This window comes from Podarcis bocagei, assembly GCF_964188305.1.
Source record: "Podarcis bocagei genome assembly, chromosome: 1".
NCBI classification, from domain to species: domain Eukaryota; kingdom Metazoa; phylum Chordata; class Lepidosauria; order Squamata; family Lacertidae; genus Podarcis; species Podarcis bocagei.
In genome coordinates this window covers 138279900-138302894 of record NC_138125.1, presented here as the reverse complement: position 1 = coordinate 138302894, position 22995 = coordinate 138279900, and the positions used below count along the sequence as shown (strand labels likewise).

The window sequence follows — 22995 nt, the reverse complement described above, 5'->3', positions numbered from 1 at the left end:
TCCAGTTTTGCGGAGTACATAAACCGAATCATTCTTAAACAGGACTGTTCTTAAACCGAGGTACCACTGTACTGTTCTGCCCTGGAGCTAAAGAACGCAATGAAAAGTGAAAATACCAAGTGGTAAGATAGGGCGAGTTCATTTAGATATTTTTGTGCTCAGATGTGAGTACACAGAATACCCAAGCACTATATGAGATGTGAAGCACACACACGTTTTGAAGGGTTTTTCCCCTTATAGGGAGCCCAACCCCTCCTCAATATCCGATTGCATTTCTTTTAAAAATCAACAAGCACCCCCTCTCTCTCAACGCACACGCGCGCACGCACGCACACACATGCACACTTAATGTATATGCATTTGCACTCGATCACACTCAAGTGCAAAATTCTTTTCTGTGAAGTGGCCCAAAGTCTTGTTCTAATTTGGTTCAGGCAATGCAAATTATCACATGAAAACTTTGACCTTGTCAATCAGCTCTGACCTGTAGGGAAACAACTGGCAACACCTGAAGAGACTAATACAGAGGAAGTATTAAACTTTTGATTACCTGTTCAAGTAAATATTCTCGCTCATCAACAAGTTTTTTCAATCTAATGTCTACAAGAAAAAAAGAGAAGTGAAGCACTCTGTTGATATTGTTAAGTGAAAGATGCAAAGTATGTATTAAATTTGAAAAAGAAAGAATGGTGATGAAGGTTAGTGGAACTAATGATAAAAGATAGTTATGCACGTACCACGGTAAATGAGGTCACAAACAGGACTGGGAAGGGGTTTCAGCCAAGGGAGGTTATGCCAGTCTCACAAAGCATGCTTGTCACTTCAGTAGAAGGAGCCACGTGCATGCAAAGCAGCTAATCTTCTACTGTAGGTTAGCATGCAAGGATTCTAGGGTCAAACCCTGGAATACAAAAATCTCACAAATCTTTACAGTGCAGCAGCATTAGGAAGACAGTAACACACTATCACAATGAGGTACACATCTTTTCTTTTTTTAAAGCAGTCCTCTTTATAATTTGTCATTGGTGGTGTGTGGGGGGGTGTTGAATGGGGTGGCTTTGGATGTTTCCAGATTGAGAACTATTTCCGTGTGCATCTCTCAAATCCAGGAGAAGAGCCATTCACCCCAAACATTTTGCTTCTGCCACATTCACCCTCTTGGTGCCCTGCTGGCTGGGGCTCATGGGGAGCATCTAGAGAGCACCAGGTTGGGGAAGGCTATGTAGTGTATTCTTGCAAAAATGATTAACAGTTGAAGATGCTGACACAAGCATGTGTTTTATTCTCCATATAAAACTGTAACATTCTCAAAAATAATTGAAGTGCTCCAAGAATCTTTATACTTTCTGTATTTGAAACCTGAATATATACAATAAGATAAAATGTAAGATTACCTTTCCCATGCCACTTTGCACCACACTTCAAGTTACTTTTGAGAACTTTCAATTTATTGGGCATTGCATGGGAAGCTTGCTCTTCATAAAATAAGAGGTTCTGGGTGCAGAGATCTTCCAGCACATTTCCCTAGAAATCAGTGATTACACTCAGCACCAAAGGGATGTAGTTAAAAGCTCCATAGTACAAGGAATTTCACTTTAGCAGAGCAACTCAGTCTGCATATTTATGTGTCTCACTCTGTACATCTGAACAAATACAGAGCATTCTTATTATGTTACGTATACAAGCTTTGAAGACTGAAGGCCTGAGACCCTATCATTTTCATTCAGGACAAATTTCATTAGTAGGTGTGGAGTATAGAATAAAATTTGTAGCACAGAAAACTACACCTTGAATGACTGTAGCTTCAGGTAAATGTCAATTTTATAAATGGGAAACATTGCAAAGAAGGTCATTTCAGTACTAAAGCATTGCTTCAGGCTGCTTTGCTGACCCAGGCATATAATGGTGGAACATCTATACGAACTGAAAAGCGATTAGGCACAACCAATAGCATCATTTCAATTAGATATTTATTGAATACAATACAGCTAGAACCACGTGGGAGTCACTTTTCTGTGATGTCATCCATTGCAGTTGGACACTTTGTCTGAACTCCCTGGACAAGGTCAGTGGTGTGGCGTTTTCCCATGAAATGTGTCGCCACTTTGGGTGCCTCAATAGGTCTGAGCCCTGAGTCTTTTGTACTAGGCCCCTGGTTTCCTGCCCTTTCTCCCCATCTTTCTTATTTTGTTTTAGATTTTTTAAAACTTTGCTTATAAGGTTGCTGGGTTTGCTGCAGAGTATAGTACTGGCAAGATTCAAGGCACCGATTGTCGTAGTTTGCTCAGATAAGGACTTCCGGGTTAGCACCATCGGCAATGGCGGAGTTCCTCTGACCGAGAGGAACCCGCTCCATGAAAATCGGGTCTTGCCGCCGCGGCGAAGGCGGAGACCCTCTAAAAATCCCAGGCGGAGGAAGCCTGGGAACGTGGGATTCGGCTGACACCAGGAGCGCCTCCCCTACTCGCAGGGAAACCCTTTTTCGGGGATCCGAAGCGACGTGGGGTGAGTGGCGCGGTGTTTTGAATCAACTGCTACTTTTACGGAGTGAAGCTGCACAGCCGTTGCCGGAGAGCACTGACTTTTTCCTGTGGACAATTGGACTCTAAACAAGTACCCGTGAGTAGAACAGAAAATTGGGTTAATAAACATTTTAATTTGGCACTGAAGCGGGAAGGCTCTAAACAGGAAGTCCGCCTCCCGTTTTTTGTAAATAGATTGAAGCAAACACTTTGTAAGCTAAAGTCTGGAAAGTCTATAAAGGTCTAAATTTCCTTCAGTTATTACCACCAAAACCCCTCTTGGAAGCAGGAGAAAAGGGGGGGAATTTTTGACTGTTTAAGCCTGCAGGAGAGAGAGTAAAGAAAGATAAATTTCCACCGTCTCAAACCTGGGAACGGGGTGTCAGAGACAAAAATTAATGGGGAAGTTCATCAACTGTGAATGGAACATCATTTGACAGATAGTAAAAAAAGAGAAACAAATTGATTTCAATGTTGCCTCTTGCATTCAAAAGAAACAAAGTATTTGAAAAATGAAAGTAACTTTCTTTTGTTGGTCCTGCTTTCAAAAGATGGATACAAATAGAAATTGTCTCCTCTAGAGGGAGCTTGTTAATTTGTTGCCGGAGTCGATCTGGGGATTTCACAGCTGTAAGATTAGGATTGTGAGACCAGACTCTGACCTTGAATAAAAATGTGTTTAGAAGAAGTTTTGGTGCTTGCTTTTTGCAAGACAAGCGCTTTGCTGGAGCAGATGCATGAGAAGATGGATTTGATGACTGTTGCAGTTAAAAACTTTGGACAAACGGCGAATACCCATATAGAAACCATTCAGGAACCAGCCCAGGAACTTGTTTTGACAGGGCAAGCACAAGTGCAGAAGATAATGGAGGAGGTTGCTGTTGAACCTCAAGTAACACAAATTGAGAGATCCGAGGCCTTGCAGGAGCATAAGCCGCTGTTCTTGAAGTTTGAATCTGGAGTGGACCGGGGGGGGGGGGTCTGGAGTTGTGAGGGCTCTTAATTTTGGAAGGACTTCGAAACATGCTTTTAAATACTTCCTGGATTACAGTGTTGACTGTGGGGAATGGGACTGTGGGGAATGGGCTGATCTGCTGAGAGATGGAGATTTTTTTGGATTGGAGTCCTCCCGAGACCTAACCCCCAATGAGAAAGGAAAGAAATTAAGAAAAAGATCAACAGAAGACAAAGTAAAGTGCAGGTATAAACAAGAAGAAGATTTGCAGAAGGGACATGGAAAAGACTTAAGAGCCTCGGACATAAGATCACCAGGTTGATGGACTAGATGGAATGGACAAGAAGGACTGACAAAACCCGAGACCAGGAAGAAGAGACGTTGGATGAAGATTGGAAGGAAGTTTTTTAAAAATTTATTTTGAGAATTAGTGTAAAATTAACGAGTATTAGGAAAAATGTTGGAATGAAACTATTTGGCTTTAGTAGAAATGATATAAGGAGTTATGTACATTAAGTTTTAAGTTTTAAGGTGTTTTTTATGGTAAGATAAGCTTAAATAAATTAAGGTAAATTGAATGACAGAATATAGTGAAAGATGGAAAGGATTTGTTGAGTTAATTAAAAGGTTAGACCATTAAGATAAATTATATAACAAAAATTGAGAAAGATGGAAAGAATTTGCTGAAACAATTAATTAAATTAGAATACAAAAAGGGAGGTGTGAGGAGGTCGATGAAACAAGTAAATGAAAGATAAAGATATGGAACATTGGATGTGTGTTTAATGTTATTTTTTCCCCTTTTTTGCTGTATTGTTGTATTGTTTTTTATGCTTTTCTTTTTATGTATTGTAATGTATGCTTTGTCAAATTTTTTGTTGTTTTCTTTTTCTTTTTTTCCTGTAATTCTTAAACTTCTAATAAATATCATTTAAAAAAAATAGTTTGCTCAGATAACTTAAATTGCCTTCAAATTTGTGTCATGGGCTGATGCTCTTTTAAGTACCAAGCATGTTCCGAGTCCCACCCACTTGGTTGCCACACAGTTCAAAGTTGGAGCTAACTCTTTATTAGCAAAAACATGATTTCCACAGACTTGGCTGAGTGTCAGGCCTAATGAGCACGGGAGCTCATTCCCTGTGGGTCTTACTCCATGAAATCAGTTGCCAAGACTAAAGGTCTCCCCACAGCTGTCTGTGTTTCCTCCTCTCTAGGGCTTTCCCCAAGCAATTGGAGACTGAGCCCTGTGCAGCCAGTCTCTCCTCCGCCCCTTTCATGACCTTCTTGGTTCTGAGAGGCTGGGGGAGAGGAGCTGATCACAGCAGGAGGAGTTTTTGCAAACTGTAGGACCTGTCAAATCCAGCCGCTGAGGGAGGCATGAGCTCTCCCCGCAGAAGCCACAGGGTGTAGAAGCCACGCCGGCCCTTCACACCTTGGGAAGAGGAGTGAAAGGTGAAGAGCAGGCAGACTCTGCAGAACTTCACTGTGGGGGGGGTTCATTAAGGGGGGGGAGAGAGAGACTTGTTCTAAACAGGCGGGGGAAGGATTTCCCACCACTCATCCTGAAGCGCTGCCTCCAAAACAGTTGCAGAATCTTTTCCTGCCCCAGATGCAACTCACCAGGCAGACCTCCTGAGAGACGAAAGGGTGAAGAGGGATCCTTGCATGCACACTTCCTGGCTCTGCTTGCAAAGCAAGTCTCTGTACAGAGCAGGTGCGTCCATAGATATGGGGAAAGGAAAGAGTGACACACACACACACACACACACACACACACACACACTTCCTGGTTCTGTTTGCAAAACCTCAGACATTTTGCTCATTTTTTAAAAAATTCCCCCAGACGGTGATTTCACCCTTTGAATTAAATACATGTCTGGGGAAAACCGGACATATGGCAACCCTACATTATGCTACTGTATGGCACATCTTAAGTAAACAGTAGGAATACTACCACCTTTCACCTCCCTCTACTCCTGCCCATATAGACCCCATTTACAATTGTTTAGAGAAGATAAATCAAGACATAAGGGGGCTATTTTACAGAAAACGATCTCAGAGCAACAGTAGCAATAAAGAATATTTCACAAAACAATTTCTTGAATATTGTTAATAAGCACATTTTAGTTCATATATGACTGGTTGAAATTTGCATCAAATTTGCAGATGACATCAAACTGGGAGGGGAAGCAAAAGCCACAGAAGACAGAATCGGGATTCAAGGTGACCTTAACATATTGGAAAACTGGGCACAAGATCACAAAATGAATTTCAATAGGGACAAATGTAAGGTTCTGCACTTAGGCAGGAAGAATCAGATGCACAAATATAGGATGGGGGACACCTGTCTTACTAGCAGTAACATGAGTTAACAGTGTGATGCAGCAACAAAAATGCTAATGCTATTCTAGGCTGCATCAACAGAAGTCTAGTGTCCAGATCAAGGGAAGTAATAGTCTCAACTCTATTCTGATTTGGTGAGACTACACCTGGAATATGGTGTCCGTTTCTGGGCACCACAATCTCAGAAGGATGTTGACAAGCTGCAACGTGTGCAGAGGAGGGCAACCAAGATGATCAAGGGTCTGGAAACCAAGCCTTATGAGGAAGAATTGAAGGAGCTGGGTATGTTTAGCCTGGAAAAGAGGAGAATGATAGGAGATATGATAGCCACCGTCAAATATCTCAAGGACTGTGACATGGAAGAGGGAACAGACTTGTTTTCTCCTGCTCTGGAGGAGAGGACTTGTGCCAGTGGCTTCAAGTTACAAGAAAGGAGATTCTAAATAAACATGATAGTAAGAGCTGTTTGACAGTGGAATGGACTCCCTTTGGAAGTGGTGGACTCTCCTTCCTTGGAGGTTTGTAAGCAGAGGTTGGAAAGCCATCTGTCATGGGACTCAGCTAAATTGGTAAAGAAAAAGCAATTTATATGCGTTGTATATGCGATATAACATTGTGTCACCAGATGGCGCTGCAAAGTCCCACTTTTATCTACCTGTTTTCTATGTTTAAATTTACATTGCATTTAACTGAAACGCTTCTTTGATGTGTCTAGATCCAGCCATGGATGCTTTAGCTGAGATTCCTGCATTGCGGGGGGTTGGACTAGATGACCCTTGGGTTCCCTTCCAACTCTACGATTCAATGAGGTATAGAATGAGGTATATTGGGGGATAAAACAGCACTGAGCTTATCAACTGGCACTCCAAAGCAAATTCTCATATTAACAGTTGCAATTCAATTGTCAATATGCCTCAACTCTAATTACATAATAAATGATTGCAATTTTAGAGCCATTTGTCCATATGAAGCTTGAACAGGAGCGGTGGGGGACCTTCAGCCTGAAGGCCTATTCAAACCCAGTCCAGGTCTCCAATTTGTCCAGTGAGGATGCACCTCACAAACCAGGCCCATAGGTGATGTCAGGGATGGATGAAGCTACAAAGGAGCCACTGGGAAACTAAAGTGAGCTTTAGTTTGTGAGTGGGGCTCGCTGTCAGCACCAGTTAGCTGACTGGCACTGACAGGGAGCCCCACCAGGATCAGCTAACTAGGGACTTCCTTGTTGAAAACTGTGGGTTTTCTCTGTTTGGAGGAAGTGGACTCAACTCCCTTCCTTCAAACAGACATTCGTCTCTCTGGAGAGGCAGTGGTTTGGATCCCATACACCTGGCAATGTTAGATCTTGCTCACTGGCTAATACCAGTTCTGCACCTTTCATTAATAGCTCTGGCTTTGCTTGGTGCCCAAGTAGTCATCACTCTTTACCCCGGAATTCAGGCATCTTCTCAGTGCATGCCCTGGGGAGCAATGGGAAGAACAGAGAAGCTTCATTGCTAAACATAGCAGGAAAGGATATCATCTGGAAATGAGGCTACCAATGCACAATGGTGTCCATTGTGCATATTGATTTTGAACTCGTCCTAGGCACCCAAATCTGTGGTCCACTATGTTTTCTAATACAGTAGTACCTCGGGTTACAAACACTTCGGGTTAGAAACTCCGCTAACCCGGAAGTAGTACCTCGGGGGTTGAGAACTTTGCCCCAGGATGAGAACGGAAATTACCTGCGGGCGACCCCATTAGCAAAAGCGCACCTCAAGCTAAGAACGGTTTCGAGTTAAGAACGGACCTCCAGAACGAATTAAGTTCATAACCAGAGGGACCACTGTAGTGTTTCATTGGAAGCCTTATCTCAGAGGAACATATCTAATATTGAAAGTTTGAAGTTACATGGTTGTCGCCAATGGTGTTGCCAGAAGAAGGGGGAGAGAAACAATGTCCCGTATTCCCCTTCCTAAAACTGGTCTTGAGGGTCTCCAACCTTCCAAAGTAGATTCAGCGTGTGCACAGGCGTGAGGGCTGCACAGGGAATGGGGGAACTGCCAAAAATTGCTTATTACCCTGATCCACTTTACCATCAGCTGCACAACACTGTTGGGATACAACTCACTGCTTTTGCTAAGAACTGCCACATCTAAAATAAAAGCAACAAAATAGATAAAAGAAGCTAGGTACCATCTAGATAATTTAAAAAATAAATTTATATAACAAAAATTATGAGCAGTATCAGTTGAATTGTAAGCACTTTATAAACAGGAGACAAGAAACACCTTAGAGTATAAAAAGTTTATTTCAATCTATAAACAACTCTTTGTGTGATATATGTTTTGTTTTTCCTTTTGTGCTTTAGTAGCTGAATACATTTATTATCTATTTTGAGTGCTGCAGTGCTACAAACATTCAGACTTTGATCCTATCTTATTTGTAACAGTCTAATACAAAAATATTTGTTTATTTCTGCATTAAAAATAGTCCAAGTTGGAAATAAGATACATACTGAAAAATTAGAAATTATCCATTTTCATTTTAGCCATTATTTTAAAAAATATTTATTTTTTTTCTAAAGCAGTGTGATAGAGTTTTATGCATAAAACAACAGTTGCCTTTGGTTCTGTGGTTTTAAATAACATTTATTAAGGCATTCACAAAGTCATCCAAATTTGCCTACATTTCAGCAAAGAAGAAGGGGAAAGACTTTAAGATTTAGATTTAAGAAAATGTTAATTTGGGGTGGGGGGGAGGATAGAACATATGATATAACTTGAAGAAAATGTTACTTGATAAAAAAGCTAAGCACAATATAAATGAAGCACAAAAGAAACAAAACTTTCTTTAAAATAATATATATAGATCATGTTAAACAAAGTGGTTTGAATTCAGAATCAGTCAACTTTATTTGGTTCTACTGAAATAAATGTAACTCAAACACCAATGATTTTAATGGAATCTAAGTGTGACTAACTTGCTCTGAATCCAGTCTAGTGAAGGCTTGATTTGATATGAAATGACTAAAGTGTACACTTATTCCTATTAGCAAACCAATGATTCTTCACTTGCAACTTCTGTCCATTAATTCTATGTTATTGACCTAACTATGTTTTGGCAATAGAAGTGACCTTAATTTGGAATGTGTCGATATGCAGCCTGTATAAAGTGCCATTTTATCACCGTTTGGCAAACTACCAGCATTTGAAAGCATGTTGAAGCTGATGTGCTTTGTAACAACTTGCTTCTAAAATAGAGGTGATGATAATTGTTAGCATATATTCAAAAGGTGGACAGTTTCTAAGAACCTTCAAATCTTAGCTTTCATTAAAATACGGGGGGGGGGGAATCAAGTGCTATATTATACTGTAGGTGAAAATATTAAAAGCACTTAATTCAGGTTTAGTATGATTAACAGCTTTGTTTTACTACGATAAACAGTAATTAAAACCTGAGAGGTAAGAAAATGTTCATAGTCATTCATTATTGATATAGATAACAAGTTGTATAAAATGTATTTAGAGCGTGGATCTAGTTCCACTGTTAAACTTTTCCTGTCGTCTTTTGTTTAAAACAGCATATTTACTCTGAAATCACCAGATGGCAGGTTTGTAACATGCAGTAATGACCCAGCTTCTGAGGTTATGATATGACACAATCTTCCCGAGATTTACCTTTACCCTTTCTACCCACCTGGACTTCCTCTTCACTTTCATCCCCATCATTTTTTAGTTTTTCCAACTGCTCTGCAGTATATTCAGCAATGTGATCTATATTGATTTCATCTGACATCTTTTTGCTTGGGTCTTCCAAAATTGCACACTGTGCCTTTGAGGCCACGGAAGCAGAAGGATCTGTCAGAAAGAATGCAGATTCTTCCAGTTCTTTCCCTTGGGTATTTTCACTTTCAATCACGGTGGATTCATTTGTGACCTCATCTGCTAAGGCTTGGTAGGTTTTACCTTTTTTATTTTCTTCAGCATCTCTATATTCCATTTCCGTGTCCTTTTTGATTATATTCTGTGCTGCATGTTCTGTAATCTCAACTTTCTCTTGCGTTTGGTGATTATTTGTCTCAAGCTCATTATTCAGATTATCATTCCTTTCAGTAGCTTCCTGTTGTCCAAATGGAGACTCTGCAAAATCAAATGCTTCATGATATTCTTCCGCAACTTCTTCTTCTTCATTGTCAAGCTTTCTCTCTTGATCACTCAATTCAGTCTTCTGTGAGGTGAAGCAAGGAGCCTTCTCAATAGCTGGCACAATGTCAGGAATCTTTCCTTCTATTTTTTCGTGATTCTTGTCCTCTTCATTTCCTTTGTTTACTTCAGTGCCCTGCATATTTACACATGCAGTTCTAGCAGATTCCTGAAAAGTTTCGCCTTGTATATTTACACTTTGCTCTTCTGCTGGCTTATAGTCTTCATTATTGTCACCAGCAACTTCTTCAGATGCTGTCTGGATGTCTGCCACAGTTTTGCCATCATCTATGAATTCTGATTTAATGTCCCCACATTTCTTAGAATCATCCTCATGGTCTAAGTTCCTTTCCTCAGGGATCTGGCATTCACTGTGACTCACACCATCTGCAGCAGTTTCTTCTGTATGAACCTCTTTCATGGTAAAATCTAAATGTACATTCAGTGCTTCTACTAAAGCTGCTCTCTGATCAGTCTCCATAGCAGGATTTTCTTCATTCTTTTCACCGGCTCCAATCACTTGCATAGTTTGTTCCTCTTGAACAAATGTATCATCTTTTGAAGATAAGGGCTGAGATTTTTCCATTCCAACTTGTTTTTGTTCTTCAGACTCATCTGATGCAGAAGATATTTCAGTTTGTTCTGCTGCTACTTCACACGCCTGCCGCTGCACGGCATGTTCCGTCTCATTCTCTTCATTAATTCCACCAGTTTCATTTTTATCCCCATCTGCTTTATCAATTAGTTTGATGCGTCCACCTTCAAGAAGATGTCCCTCAACAATTTTGCTTTCCAGCTGTTCAGTACAAGGATCAATACTTGGCACTTTGAGAAGCAAATCTTCTGCCAATTCTGGTGATTCTGATTGACTGGAAGTTGCCACATGGCTGTTATTCACAAAATCCAAAGCTTCCTGAAATACTTCATTATTATCGCCTTCTGCCTCATCACCTACAATATGTGTTTGCTTATCTTTATCTTGCTGTTGGGGAAGTATTTCTATCTCTGTCTGTATCTGCTCATTAGCCTCAATACCTGAACATGCTACTGCAGTATCACTTTTATTTACAACATTTCCACCAGACTCTTTCACTTCTATGGTATCATCAGGGAACCCCCCCTCACCCCTTAATTCAACTATACCACTGTTTTCAAGGGAACAAACAATTCCTGGAACATGCTCTGAATGACTCTTAGCTGGTTCCTCAGGTCCACTATTTAATAACAATGTTGAAGCCACTTTGCCTTCAGTGAATTTCTCTGCCTCCGCCTTTTCATCAGCATGCAACGTCTTTATCTCTGAACATTCCTGTACAATTTCCTGTTCCTTAGTCTCCTCTGTGTGTTCCTCATGCTCAGTATTCTGCAAGATTTCTTTTTTCCCCACATTCTCCAAAATCTCATTTTTCATCTCCACTTCCTTGGCTCTGCCTAAAAGATCATTAAGAAAGTTGAAGGGACCAAAATAGGGAGACTACTTAACTGTGTTACGTTAAACACTTACCTCCCCACTTAAAACCCAGAAGAGAGAATGAATCAGAAGAACTGGTTAAGAAAGATCAGCTTTTGCCAATTATGTGAAGGCAAAGCAGCAATTGAATTAGTTAGTGGCCTGATCAGCAGAAAGTGTCTTCTTCCCTGGCATCAACTGCACTGCATTGGTAAATGCCATTGAAGTCTGAAGGTTTACAAAGGAAAATACCTTTTGATTTGTCTGACAGCTATCCATTATTTCTGACCTAAAATTGTGTTCTATTACCCTGAGAAATATTAGGGACCAAAATACACCCCTCATAAATATCATCTTTTAAAAATTATCACTACAGTACTAAAAATATTTTTTTTTGCTCTCTCATTCACAAGTCAGTTCAAAAAAGAATAACTCTATGTAACTTCCCCAGTCTCTTCACATGCTCCTAATCCTATTTTAGTCTTCAAGTTTCCCCCATGTACTGCAGGGAATCAAAGCACCTTCAGAGTCACTCAGGACACTTAGGATTGCATGTTCAACATCTGTCTTAATAAAAGTGGCTGCACACCTTGTAGACATACATAGAGAGCTTAGATGTTTTTAAAGCATTTGTTTCCCTGGACTTGGGGAATAAAAAGGAATTATTTTAACATCTCCTCATAAAGATAAATAAAAGAAATATAATATGCTTGAAGTGATTGTTGGCATTAAGCAGAAAATAAAATGTATAGAAGTGATTTTATAAGCAGCATGCTGGTGATTAGTTAGTTGTTCAGATTCTAGCAAAGGTGGTGATCAAAAATCTTGATAAAAGGAAATTACCTAATGTATCATCCCCAGCTACCTTAGGGGCATGAGTTGATCCTGGAGCAATATTGGAAGAACTTTGTAGTCCATCATTATCTAGATCACCAGAGGTTTCTCCATTGGTAGCTACTTCTGAGTTGGGTATTATTCCATGTCGCTGTGAGTGAAATATTAAACAAACATTAGAACAACATTACAATACCATGCACATGAAATTTGCTCACAAAGTCAAAATTCAAACATGGCACAAAGCATGTGTGTACACTGTATGAGGGTATAATGAACATCTGGAACATATAAGAAATGTCTTGATAAACAAAGCTATATGGTATTTAGATTAACCAATGTCTTGATTTGTATAAAAAAATAAAATAAATCCTTCTCCAAGAAGTTCAGAGCAGCATTTTATCATTATAGCAATCCCATGAAAACAATTTGCCAGAGCTGACCAAAGCTATCTACAAACTGTACTTAAATAGTCAAGATTGTTTCCAAACCCAGTACATCAACAATTCTATCACACTAGCTTAAAAGGCAACTGTAACTCAGCCCACTATGTCTATTTCTTCATGACTTTAATCTGGTTTAATATGGTTCGAGTGGGAGATGTTCCTAACAAATTGTGCTACCAATATAAGTTTACAATACTGTTTTGCTTTATAGAGGCAGCATGGTCTCTGGCTTCTGTCAAAACAGCACTAAGTACATGCTTTGATCCAATGTTAATGTTTACTAAGTGCCAAAATGTAGCAGCAAGCATTGGACAGAAGAGTACAGTGCACAGGCCCTCAGTGCCTTTTTAGGTGGCCCTCAGCAACATTTGGCACCCCCCAGCCCCTGCACTGTCTTTCCAAAGTGGGTTAAGCAAGGCGCTGAGCTTTGACAGGGTCCGAGAGCCTTCCTGCCTCCTTCTCAAAACCTGCTTGGCACTCTCCCAGCCCTGTGAAGGGGTTGAGAGGGCTCTAGGGCACTGCCAGAACCTCGTGCCTCACTTAGCTGGCTTTGAGAAGGCAGTGTGAGGGCTGTGTGCGTGTGTCAAATTTTAGCCTCGCTCCCCACGTGACCAGGCAGTGTTTGGTTCACGGGTTCTGTGTCAAAGTACTCTTGCAGCCCACTTTGTATGAAAAGTTGGACTGCTCTGAATTATATAAACAGGGTCATCTTAACCATAGGCGCCAGAGGTGCGGGGCACCCGGGTGTAGGGCTCCCAGGGGTGCCAGGCAGAGAGTCCAGGGCCCAAGTGTTGGAGTCTGGGGAAGAGCCTGCCTGTCAGTTGCAGCGCCGTGGCGGGCTCGTCTACTGCGGGCAGTTCTGCGCTGTGAGCTCAGGGGCAAGCGAGCCAGCGAGGTGCTGAAGCGGTCATCTGGCTCCGCCCTCCTGCGTGCCTGGGATTGGTATAAGGCCATGGAGACGCCCGCCCAGCGCATGCTGCTTACAGCATGAGGCGCCCGGATTTGCTCAGTTGCAGATGCCAACGCCTCGGGCTGGTTTGTTGCACTGGGCTCCTTATGTTCCCTGTTTTCTTTTCCTGAGCAGAGATAAGTGTGGTGCCAGCTCCCTAAAAAAAGGTTGACAACTCTGTGGCCACTTTGATGTTCTGCCCACCAAAAACACTGGGCAACCTGGGAGGGGTGCACCAGGTGGATCTTTGCACCCCGGCGCCACATATACTTAAGACAGCCCTGAGTATAAAACAGAGTAAGAAAGATTCACACACTTAGCCAACCCTTATTTAAACAGTCTGCTTCAAAGCCCAATCCATTTATTTTCTTGGCACACAGAAATGATTACTTAATCTTTTTACACTTCTTTTGTTGTTTCTGCATACCTTCAATTGTTCCTTCAGCACAATCACCTCCTCTCTAAGATCATCTCGCTCACTTCTTATGGAATCAAAGAACTCTTTCTGCCTCTCTAATGCCTGAGTTGCCAAAGAACAAGCAGAGGATAAGGAAATGACAAGAGGAGAACAGGAAAGAGGAAAAATGTAGAAATCAAAAGGTAAGGAAAATTAGCAATAAGAATAAGCAAGTTTCAGATATGCAGAGAATTATTAAATTTCCATGCAAGCAGAAAAAGGAATTTTATTTTAGTATTTGTGGGAGTTATGAAAACTTCCTTGATAGATATCAGTAGCTCCTATTTGCAAGAATGTGCCATGCTTCAACAACCCTGAGTAGTACTTTAAAATGTCACTACTGTACTGCAGATGGATGTAAGATATCTAATGCAAACATGTTTGTTTTGTAAAATTGAGGTTGGCCCTTACAAACGTTGGTTTCATAAATGCTTTAAGTCAGAGCTTTCCAAACTTTTCATGTTGGTGACACAATTTTTAGACATGTATCATTTTACGACACAGTAATTCAGTTTTACTAGCAAACCAGAGGGTAAACTAACCCCTTTCCAGCCATGGGAGGAGTGTGGGAGCATTTGCGCAACACACCTACGCACTGCAGCCGACACACTAATGTGTTGAGACACAGTTTGGAAAGCTTTGCTCTAAGTCATTAGCTGATCACCACACATTATGGTTTTGTCCAAGTTTCCTGGTCTTCTCTTTTTTATGCTAATGACTTTATGGTAGGTTTCTCTTTGATTAACAGTGTCATGCAGGCAAAATTGCTGATCAGCAAATAGAGCAATGTACTGTAGTAGTTATGAAAAACGTTACTGTGTCTAAATATTGGCCACATTCAACAATCATCACTAAACTTATACGGAAACATAAGGCTTTGAATTTTATGCTATGAGGCTAAGAATTAAAATTTAATTAATTAATATAAATTTGCTCCATTTCTGCAATATTCAAATGGTCATGGGTTCTGAATTCTGTTCTGTCCAAATTCTATCCTTGGTGCACACATAACCCCCAGTTCCAAAATTGCTTTGGTAGCTACTACTCTGTTTATAAAGGACACAAGTCTTTTTCGCAGAAAGGAGCATTTTATGTGTGGAGTTTAATACTCTTGCTTAAAAGACAGCACTGACAATCTGGTCAAAGTTGTGACTCCTACCCCTATCTTTTTTTCTTTCCATTCTATTGTCTCCTGAAGATCAGACATTTCCCTGACATAGCCCTCCTGTTTCTGCTGTAGTTGTCGGATTTCCTAAAGTGCAGGAGCAAACAAGAAGACAGAAGGCAGACAAGAGAGTTAGTCAGAAGAAAAACCCAAGGCTACAGCATTTCAAAAGTACCATGAAAAAAGTTAAATCAACTAAATCCAAGAAACCTACCATTTACACCAATTTTATGGCTCTGCCTTGAAATCCCAGGAACTTTTCTCCTTAAGATAAAATACCTCTTTGTGCTACGTTCTAACAGAGAACATAGTGGCCACCTCACAGTATGGACAGGAGCTGGAGCCAGGGCTACGCTCCTCCTTGTCTTACCAGGACGGTGCAGCTGCTTACTCCATATAAGCTAAACCACCCCAGCCAAGCTGTGTGCATGCAGGTGGGCAGAGGAAGAGATCAGTATACACATTCTAGTTGGCATTCATCAAATATGTCAACACTTGATGGGAGGGGCCACATTGTTCTTAGGACTTAGTATGTGACACAGTCGCTTAAGAAGTTAGTCGCCACCATCCCACTTTGAACATAAAAGTAAGGTGGAAGGAAGGAAGGAAAAGACAATAAGTGGTAGATTCAGCCTGGTCAGTGATCTAAGCGGATGGATGCAACTCGGACCCCTGGACACCACCTCCTCCACGAGGAAGGGGCAGAGGAGCAGAGGAGCAAGGGCAAGGCTTGAGGCAACACACTTCACTGCAGGGCGCTGGGCTAGATGACCTGTGGTCATCCCCTCCAACACTACAGTTCTGTCATTCTATGATTAATCTCATTCACAGCAAGCCATAAATGAGTAAGATAAGGGAGTGTGAGAGGTCCTGGGAGCATTATAAAGAAGGAGCTGAGTAAAAGGCATAATGTAAATAATGTTACAAATACAGGTCTTAGGACAGAAAAGTGCTATATATATGATGCTAATGCTTCGAGGTTCAAGGCAGGAACTTAAACTGATGCAGCTTCTGGGAACACCATATAGGCTAAAAGCTCCCGTAAAGCAATTAAAGTTCCTGCCTTCAAGCACTAGGCAGTGCTAATCCCATGTGGAGCCAGAAAAGCCAGCACAGAAGATACAATCAGATCAAACTTAAGGTACCAGTGTGCAACCATTTGATTACAGGAGCAAATGCTTTCTTTGCATAGCTATTGCCACAATTCTCTTCAAACACTCCCAGTTCACCCACAAAAGAATCTGGTATCTCCAGATGGCATCTCCTCAAGCCACGTTTTTCATCCCAGTAGCAGGGAAGCAGTGTCCTCCCTGACTTTTGTCCCACATCCCAGAAGTCAACACCAGCATTCCAAGAAGAAGTGAGCCATATCAGACAGTATGCACCTTGTTTGCTGTGATTTGGTAAGCAAGTAGCTCTTTAATTCAAAACCATTCACACTTGAATACAATTACAAGTTTCCCTTCAGATGCTTTACTCATCCAACAGTAATTTACAATGTTTTAAAAAGGGATATAAAGCAAGATCACTTGCTTAGATAAACTGTACATAGTTGGTGTGTTGTCTAGACAGCATCTAATGAGAATTTAACCTAGAACAGTGTGATGAGATGTTCTTGATAATTCCTAAAGAATCACTTTTTGTGGAAAATCTGAAGCTAGAGAAAGGAATATTTTGTGGTCCATTTGCTAGCATACAAGATATTAATGAAAGTAATGTTTAACCGAAGAATTCACTTACTGCAAGTAGTTCTTCTCTTTGTTTCAAAGTCTCTTTGACTTCCATGAACTGAAACTGCAATATAGTATGGGCGTGTTTTTCCCTCTCAAAATCCTACAACGAAAACACATTATATATTTAGTATGTGAACCTGTTTAGGAAAAGAAAGCTATTTTTTTGCAAAGGATATTGCAGCATTATACCTGTCTCAATATTCCAGATGTTCCTGCTTGCTAATGGGCATCTTCCTTTCTTTGGTAGTTATTATATATAAATTCTAAATTAGATACCAGTTCTATTAGCCCATTAGGCAAGTGGTAAATCATGGAGAAAGCTTTGGGCTTAAGGCCTGTCTTTCACCATGCATAAAACCCATAAATTCTAACCTAGACCTATGTGCATAAATGCTTATGTGAGCAAGCTCCACCCATGTGACTCCTCCACTATTGAGGGCAAAAGAGGGATCTACTAATTCAGTCATTTACTCACACTGGCTCTGATATATGCACAAGATTTGCTGCCAATTGGGGGATTGCATACAAAGCTAAGGCTCACTTCCGCAGCATGACACACATGCCATGTGTAAACCCATCATTAATTTAGTATCTGCTCAGAAAAAGGGACCTTTAAAAGGCGCCTCAGAAAAACTAGAGCCATCATAGGGACAATGCAAACAGCACAATCCTAAATATGCTGACTCAGAAGTAAGGGCCTTGGGGAGGTCACTTTGATGCTGCCAATGCAGCAAATACAACACGGGAGGCAGCAGCCATGAGTTACCGCTCTCTGCAGTCACAGCAGGCGCTGTGATTCTCTAGTGCTTTTTCTTCCCCCCAGAGCTGAACTCCAGTGTCTCTTGAGACAGACGGAGGCCAACAACAGTTAAGTAAGTTCTAGTGAAGTCAATGGGGCTTTCTTCCCGGTAAGTAGGGTTAGGTTTATAGCCTAAGACTCCTTCTTAAGACTGCTGATGTATCACTACTTACTTTGTTTTTCTCTTCATATTGTCTCTTAGATTCTGCAAGCTGTTCTTCCAATTCCAGCAATGCATCCTTCAAGGTGTCTACTTGATACATGAAATTGGTTTTCTCATTATCTAACTGAGCATTTGATACCATAGCCTTCTTATATTTCTCTTCCACTTCAGCTAGAGAGTCCTAAAGAAAAGAAAAAAGCACAGTGATTAATAAATACTTTTAGTTTACCAACCAAGTCAAAATGCTAGGAAGACGACCTTGTCAATGACTGCCTTGACAAGCACTTTATTCTATTTCCCCAACATTTTCTTACCTGTTAATTTTTGCACTTTATGTGATATTTCATGCAACTTAAAAACTACTTCTGGAAATCTAAGGGCATCTATTGTAAATTCCCTCAGATGGTGGTGGACTCTCCTTCCTTGGAGGTTTTTAAGCGGAGGTTGGATGGCCATCTGCCATGTATGATCTAGTTGAGATTCCTACATTGCAGAGGGTTGGACTAGATGACCCTCAGGATCCCTTCCAACTCTTCAAATGATTCTAAGTTTAGCACTCATTTCCCTTGGTGTCACAGTCTCATGCCTAAGCCTACTATAAAAAGATACTAGGAGGTTTAAAAAGCATTCTAAGGGAATAGGGTGGCAGTTGGGAAAGGTCACATTGAAGAACTCTTGAGTTATTGTTCCAGGAATTCCCATACACCCCAAATAGGGCTGTGCGATAAATCGCCATAATAACCCATGATAAGTGTTTCAACAAGGCAATATGCCAGTGAACAAAAGGTGGAGACATGAAGCTTCCTGAGGGTAGCTCAGCTGAACAGATACTTTACAGATACTTGGCAGATAATTTGCAGGCACCTTTGTTTGCTCTCTCCCTCCTCCTGGGCTTCCCAGGTATCTTTCCACTTAAAAGCTCAGCTAATTATGCAGAGTCTGCTAACCAGAAAGAACTGGAAAGCACTTCTTTCTTCCCTCACACTCACCCCACCAGTGGAAAAAAGAGAGAGAAGAGTTCTTATTTTTATTTTCTGGTGGTGTTTACATTGTTAGTTCCCCCTAAATAGCTTTCCTCCATATCTGAAAGGAAGGGTTTTAATTTTTTTAAAAAAGAAGACTATTTTTGCTTGCTTGCCTGCCTGCTTGCCTGTCCTACCTCCCTTTGATAAAAAGGGAGAGGTTGGTGGGATGAGGGCTTTTGTGGGGGTCCTGGGGGGGGCAGAATGGAGGGAAGAGGATTTAGTTGGTTGTGGTTTTATGGCTTGCGTCACAAGTCAATGGCAGCCGAGGGCAGCGAGGAAGTTCAGGCAGGGGAAAGTCAGGATTTATGAGGCAAAAATCCCGGCAATGCTCCCCAGTGGGGTCTGGTGAGCTCCCAGCATCCCGCTGTGCCGCTCAAGCCCATGTCTGCCAACTTGAAAGGCAGAGCGGGTGCGACCTGGGAGTGTGTCCCTGCCATGGAGGAGCCTCCGTCTCCAGCATGATTTGTGGTTGGTTCCTCCTTAATCTGGAATATTGGCGTTAATCAAGAGGCGCTCCTGGGCTGACATGCTGTATGCCAATGGGCTGCAATCAATCAGCTGCCAAAAGGACTGGGATTGGTTCTTTGAAGGTATTTATTCTTTTATTTTTTTTGAAGCTTGAGAATCCTTACAACAGCTGGGAAAGTCCATCTCCCCCCCCCCCCACTCTCTGAAAAGCAGCAACAAACCCTCCCAATTTTTTGCACTTAATTACTCACCTTTCCTCCAAATGCACCAACCTCCCCTAACAATACTACAGTACTAGAAACTCCCAAAGCCACTTTTTTCTTTCTCCCCAGGGTTGCTAGAACAGAATAGGAAGGTGTGTGTGGTATTTAAATCCCCCCCCCACCTCTCTCAATGAGTCCTGGGGCTCTCTAGGCAATAGAGTTTAACCCTTGGAGCGCCTCACGGGGGGGGGGGGAGGACAACCTATTTCTAGGTTTGCAGCAAGTAAAACCAAACAAAACACACAACCCTGTGCTTTATCCTTCCAGCACAAAAGCAGGCACTTAGGCTGCAATCCAAGTTGCAAGGGGCAGCGGTATGGGAATGTGGCAGCCATGTAATCCCAGGCCGCAACTGAGTGGCACATGGTTACGCCCTTCTTGCGCCACCCTCCCCGATCCGAGCCTTGCAAGACCGCTTGGGGAGGGTGTTGTGAGGATGCAGCAACCATGCGCCCTTCAATCGAGGTGCATGGCTGTCGCGTCCCCACACTGTCCTCCCCGAGCAGCCTTGTCAGGGATGGGATTGCTGGCGCGAGGAGAGCACAACAGCAATGCTGCTCAGGGCTGGTGTCGTGGGGGCAGGACCTGGGCACACATGCGCACATCCCAGACAGCTGGCAGACACTCTCTGCTGCTGGAGAGTGTCTCCGGTTTGCTAGTAAACCTGAATTACTGTGTCGTGAAACGATGCATGTCTAAAAAGCATGTCACCAACATGAAAAGTTTGGAAAGCACTGCCTTAGCCACTACACTGTATCATTATTCAGATTTCTGGGTCTTGTTGCAAATTTTTATGGTGTCCTTTAATGACTGTGGGGGAAATAAAAGTGGAAAGTTGAACAGCATTTCATAAAGAATGCCTGTGCCACAGAAAGACTATGCTGAACCTTAAAAGAACCCAGCCTTACTAAGAATGTAAAAGAATGTAAGTTTACTACACACCCCTCCCCCACTATCTTCTCCCCCAACCTTAAACTGTATACAACATTAATGGCTCACATCGAATGTAACTGATCTGTAAAAAAGACTCTACAACCTGAAAACCGAGAAAATGCTCGTACTTTTTTCGTACCTAAGAAAATATTTAATAAAAACTATTTTTAAAAAACCGCTCCCTTGAAATTCTGTGGCACAGAATTTCAAAATCAGTATACATGCTTGGGGCTGATTTTAAAATGATTCTCTAGTTCATACTGACCCCCTTTTCACTGAAACTGGCCAACTTCAAACTGTACAGCTCTTCAGAAATGCATGATTTATGTGAAAGTGTATACTCTTGAAGTAGTAGTATAAAGCATGCAAAAGCTATTTTAAGTGAGTGTGCTGTTTGCTCAGTCTGTTAATGTGCTTTAAGTTCCTACGCTGCTATGAGCTGAATAATTAGAACTAGAACTTCGTAAGTTCAGGATGCAATTTCACAACTCTGAAAGAAAACATGCTTGTTAAATTACACTCCATTCTTGTTCCCTCTCTGGATATTTATCCAAGGTTAGTCCCACAAGCTCACTCCAACATAAACGTGTACCTTCATTTCCTTCAGTCCCTGCATGTATTTTCCTTCTACATCCTGAATCTGGTCCTTTAACTCATTGATATCCTGAAGAAAATCGCAAAGCATGGTGTCAAAAAACCCCACTGAGTAACCACTGAAAACCACTGGGTAACCAATGACATTACAAAAATAGAATTTCCTAGTCATTCTTTTTACAAGTCATTTGTTGTGATGAAATATATATCCCTATACCAATAATTATTTTTGCACGGTAAGACATGAGGGACAGAAGCAAGTCCCTTTACCAGCTTTCACCTCCAACAAGCAGCTTACCTTAATTTCTCTAATAGATGCTTCAGTATCAACCGAGATGGAGGTATCTCCACTGCCTCGCCGGGAAGATGTTCCGCCTAGAGAGGCCAGCGTAGCTGCTGACAAGCTTGACACAGTACGAACCCCCTGGAACACAATCAAGGAGTGTTTACAATAAAGGCAGTGTAAGTCTTTGTCATAGAATCTAAGATTTGGAAAGTACCTCAAAAGGTGATTCAGTCCAACCCCCTGACCTCCACTATCACCCCTTCAAGCTCTGCTCACAAAGGAGAATGCACCGCTTCTGAGGTAGTCTGTTCCACTGTCAAACAGCTCATACTGTCAGGGCGTTCCTCCTAATATTCAAATCCCTTTCTTACAATTTGAACTAGTTGCGCTCCTGGTTCAAAAAGGTAGACAGACTCAGCGGCACATTAAAAAAAACCCCAAACTGCTTTAGTTTCCAACTTTAATTTCAGAACACGCTGGCTATGATTTGTATTTAGAGTCTTTTTCATTACCCAATATCCCATCAAAAAAGTGAAGAGCATGAAAGGGAGAAGATGGGAAATATTGTCTTAGTTATAAATTTTAAAACTGTTGCTTAATTTCAGGATATTCTTGAATGTTTCCCACCTTCCATTATGGAAAATTTGTTAACAACAGAAGAAGAGCCTGGTGCTGGATCAGGCCAGTGGCCCACCTAGCCGAGGATCCTGTTCTCACAGTGGGCGACCAGGTGCCTCTAGGAAGCCCCAGGGCAGGACCTGAGCCAAACAACATTCCACCCACTCATGATTCTAAAGGGCTGTCCCAGGAGGATGGAGCCAGCTTGTTTTCTCCTGCTCTGGAGGGGAAGACCTGAACCCATGGCTTCAAGTTACAAAAAGGGAGATTCCAACTAAGTATCAGGAAGAACTTTCTGACATTAAGAGCTATTAGACAGTGGAACAGACTTCGTTGGAACATGGTGAACTCTCCTTCACTGGAGGTTTTTAAGCAGAGGTTGGGTGGTCATCTGCCATGGATGCTTTGGGACCCCTTTCCAAATCTACAGTTCTCTGATTCCCAGCAACTGGTATTCAGGTGAATAGTGCCTCTGACAGAGGAAGCGGAACATAACCTTTTGGCAAGAACTGTAGTCATTGATCGTCTTCTGTTCAGTGATATTTTACTAATCACAAAACTGTTCTTCATGTTTAAAGGCGAACAGAAAAGCTTTTATAAGTTCATTTAAATTGCACTGTGACCTGGTTTAGAAGTAACACTGTCATTTCAGCAAACCATGGTTCATCAGAGTGGGGAAAAGCAATGAGGCGCAACACTCCCCTTTCCTCCCTTCAAGCACCTGGCTGGAGAGAAAACTTCCTGGTTTTTTGAATCACTGTTTCCTAGGATGTCCTAACTGAGAATCTGTGGCTTACACATTTCC

The 22995-nt window shown here is 41.6% G+C and overlaps 1 protein-coding gene across 12 annotated transcripts in view; it reads right to left on the bottom strand.

Moving 5' to 3' along the window:
- Positions 1–22995, bottom strand: part of LRRFIP1 (LRR binding FLII interacting protein 1) — a 112657-nt gene that overhangs the window by 8289 nt on the left and 81373 nt on the right. For 6 of the 12 annotated variants that reach the window (XM_081200733.1, XM_081200734.1, XM_081200735.1 and 3 more), the window contains 9 exons: positions 21585–21710; positions 21285–21356; positions 18014–18184; positions 17049–17141; positions 15303–15395; positions 14114–14206; positions 12301–12442; positions 10245–11438; positions 8095–10214 (listed from right to left, as the gene is read on the bottom strand). In XM_081200733.1, the coding sequence (XP_081056859.1) occupies positions 9451–10214; positions 10245–11438; positions 12301–12442; positions 14114–14206; positions 15303–15395; positions 17049–17141; positions 18014–18184; positions 21285–21356; positions 21585–21710 (2748 nt within the window). In that variant the 3' untranslated portion in view covers positions 8095–9450. Of the gene's footprint in view, positions 1–550; positions 601–8094; positions 11439–12300; positions 12443–14113; positions 14207–15302; positions 15396–17048; positions 17142–18013; positions 18185–21284; positions 21357–21584; positions 21711–22995 lie in introns of those variants that run through there. The other 6 variants (XM_081200739.1, XM_081200731.1, XM_081200732.1 and 3 more) reach the window with 5 other exon arrangements.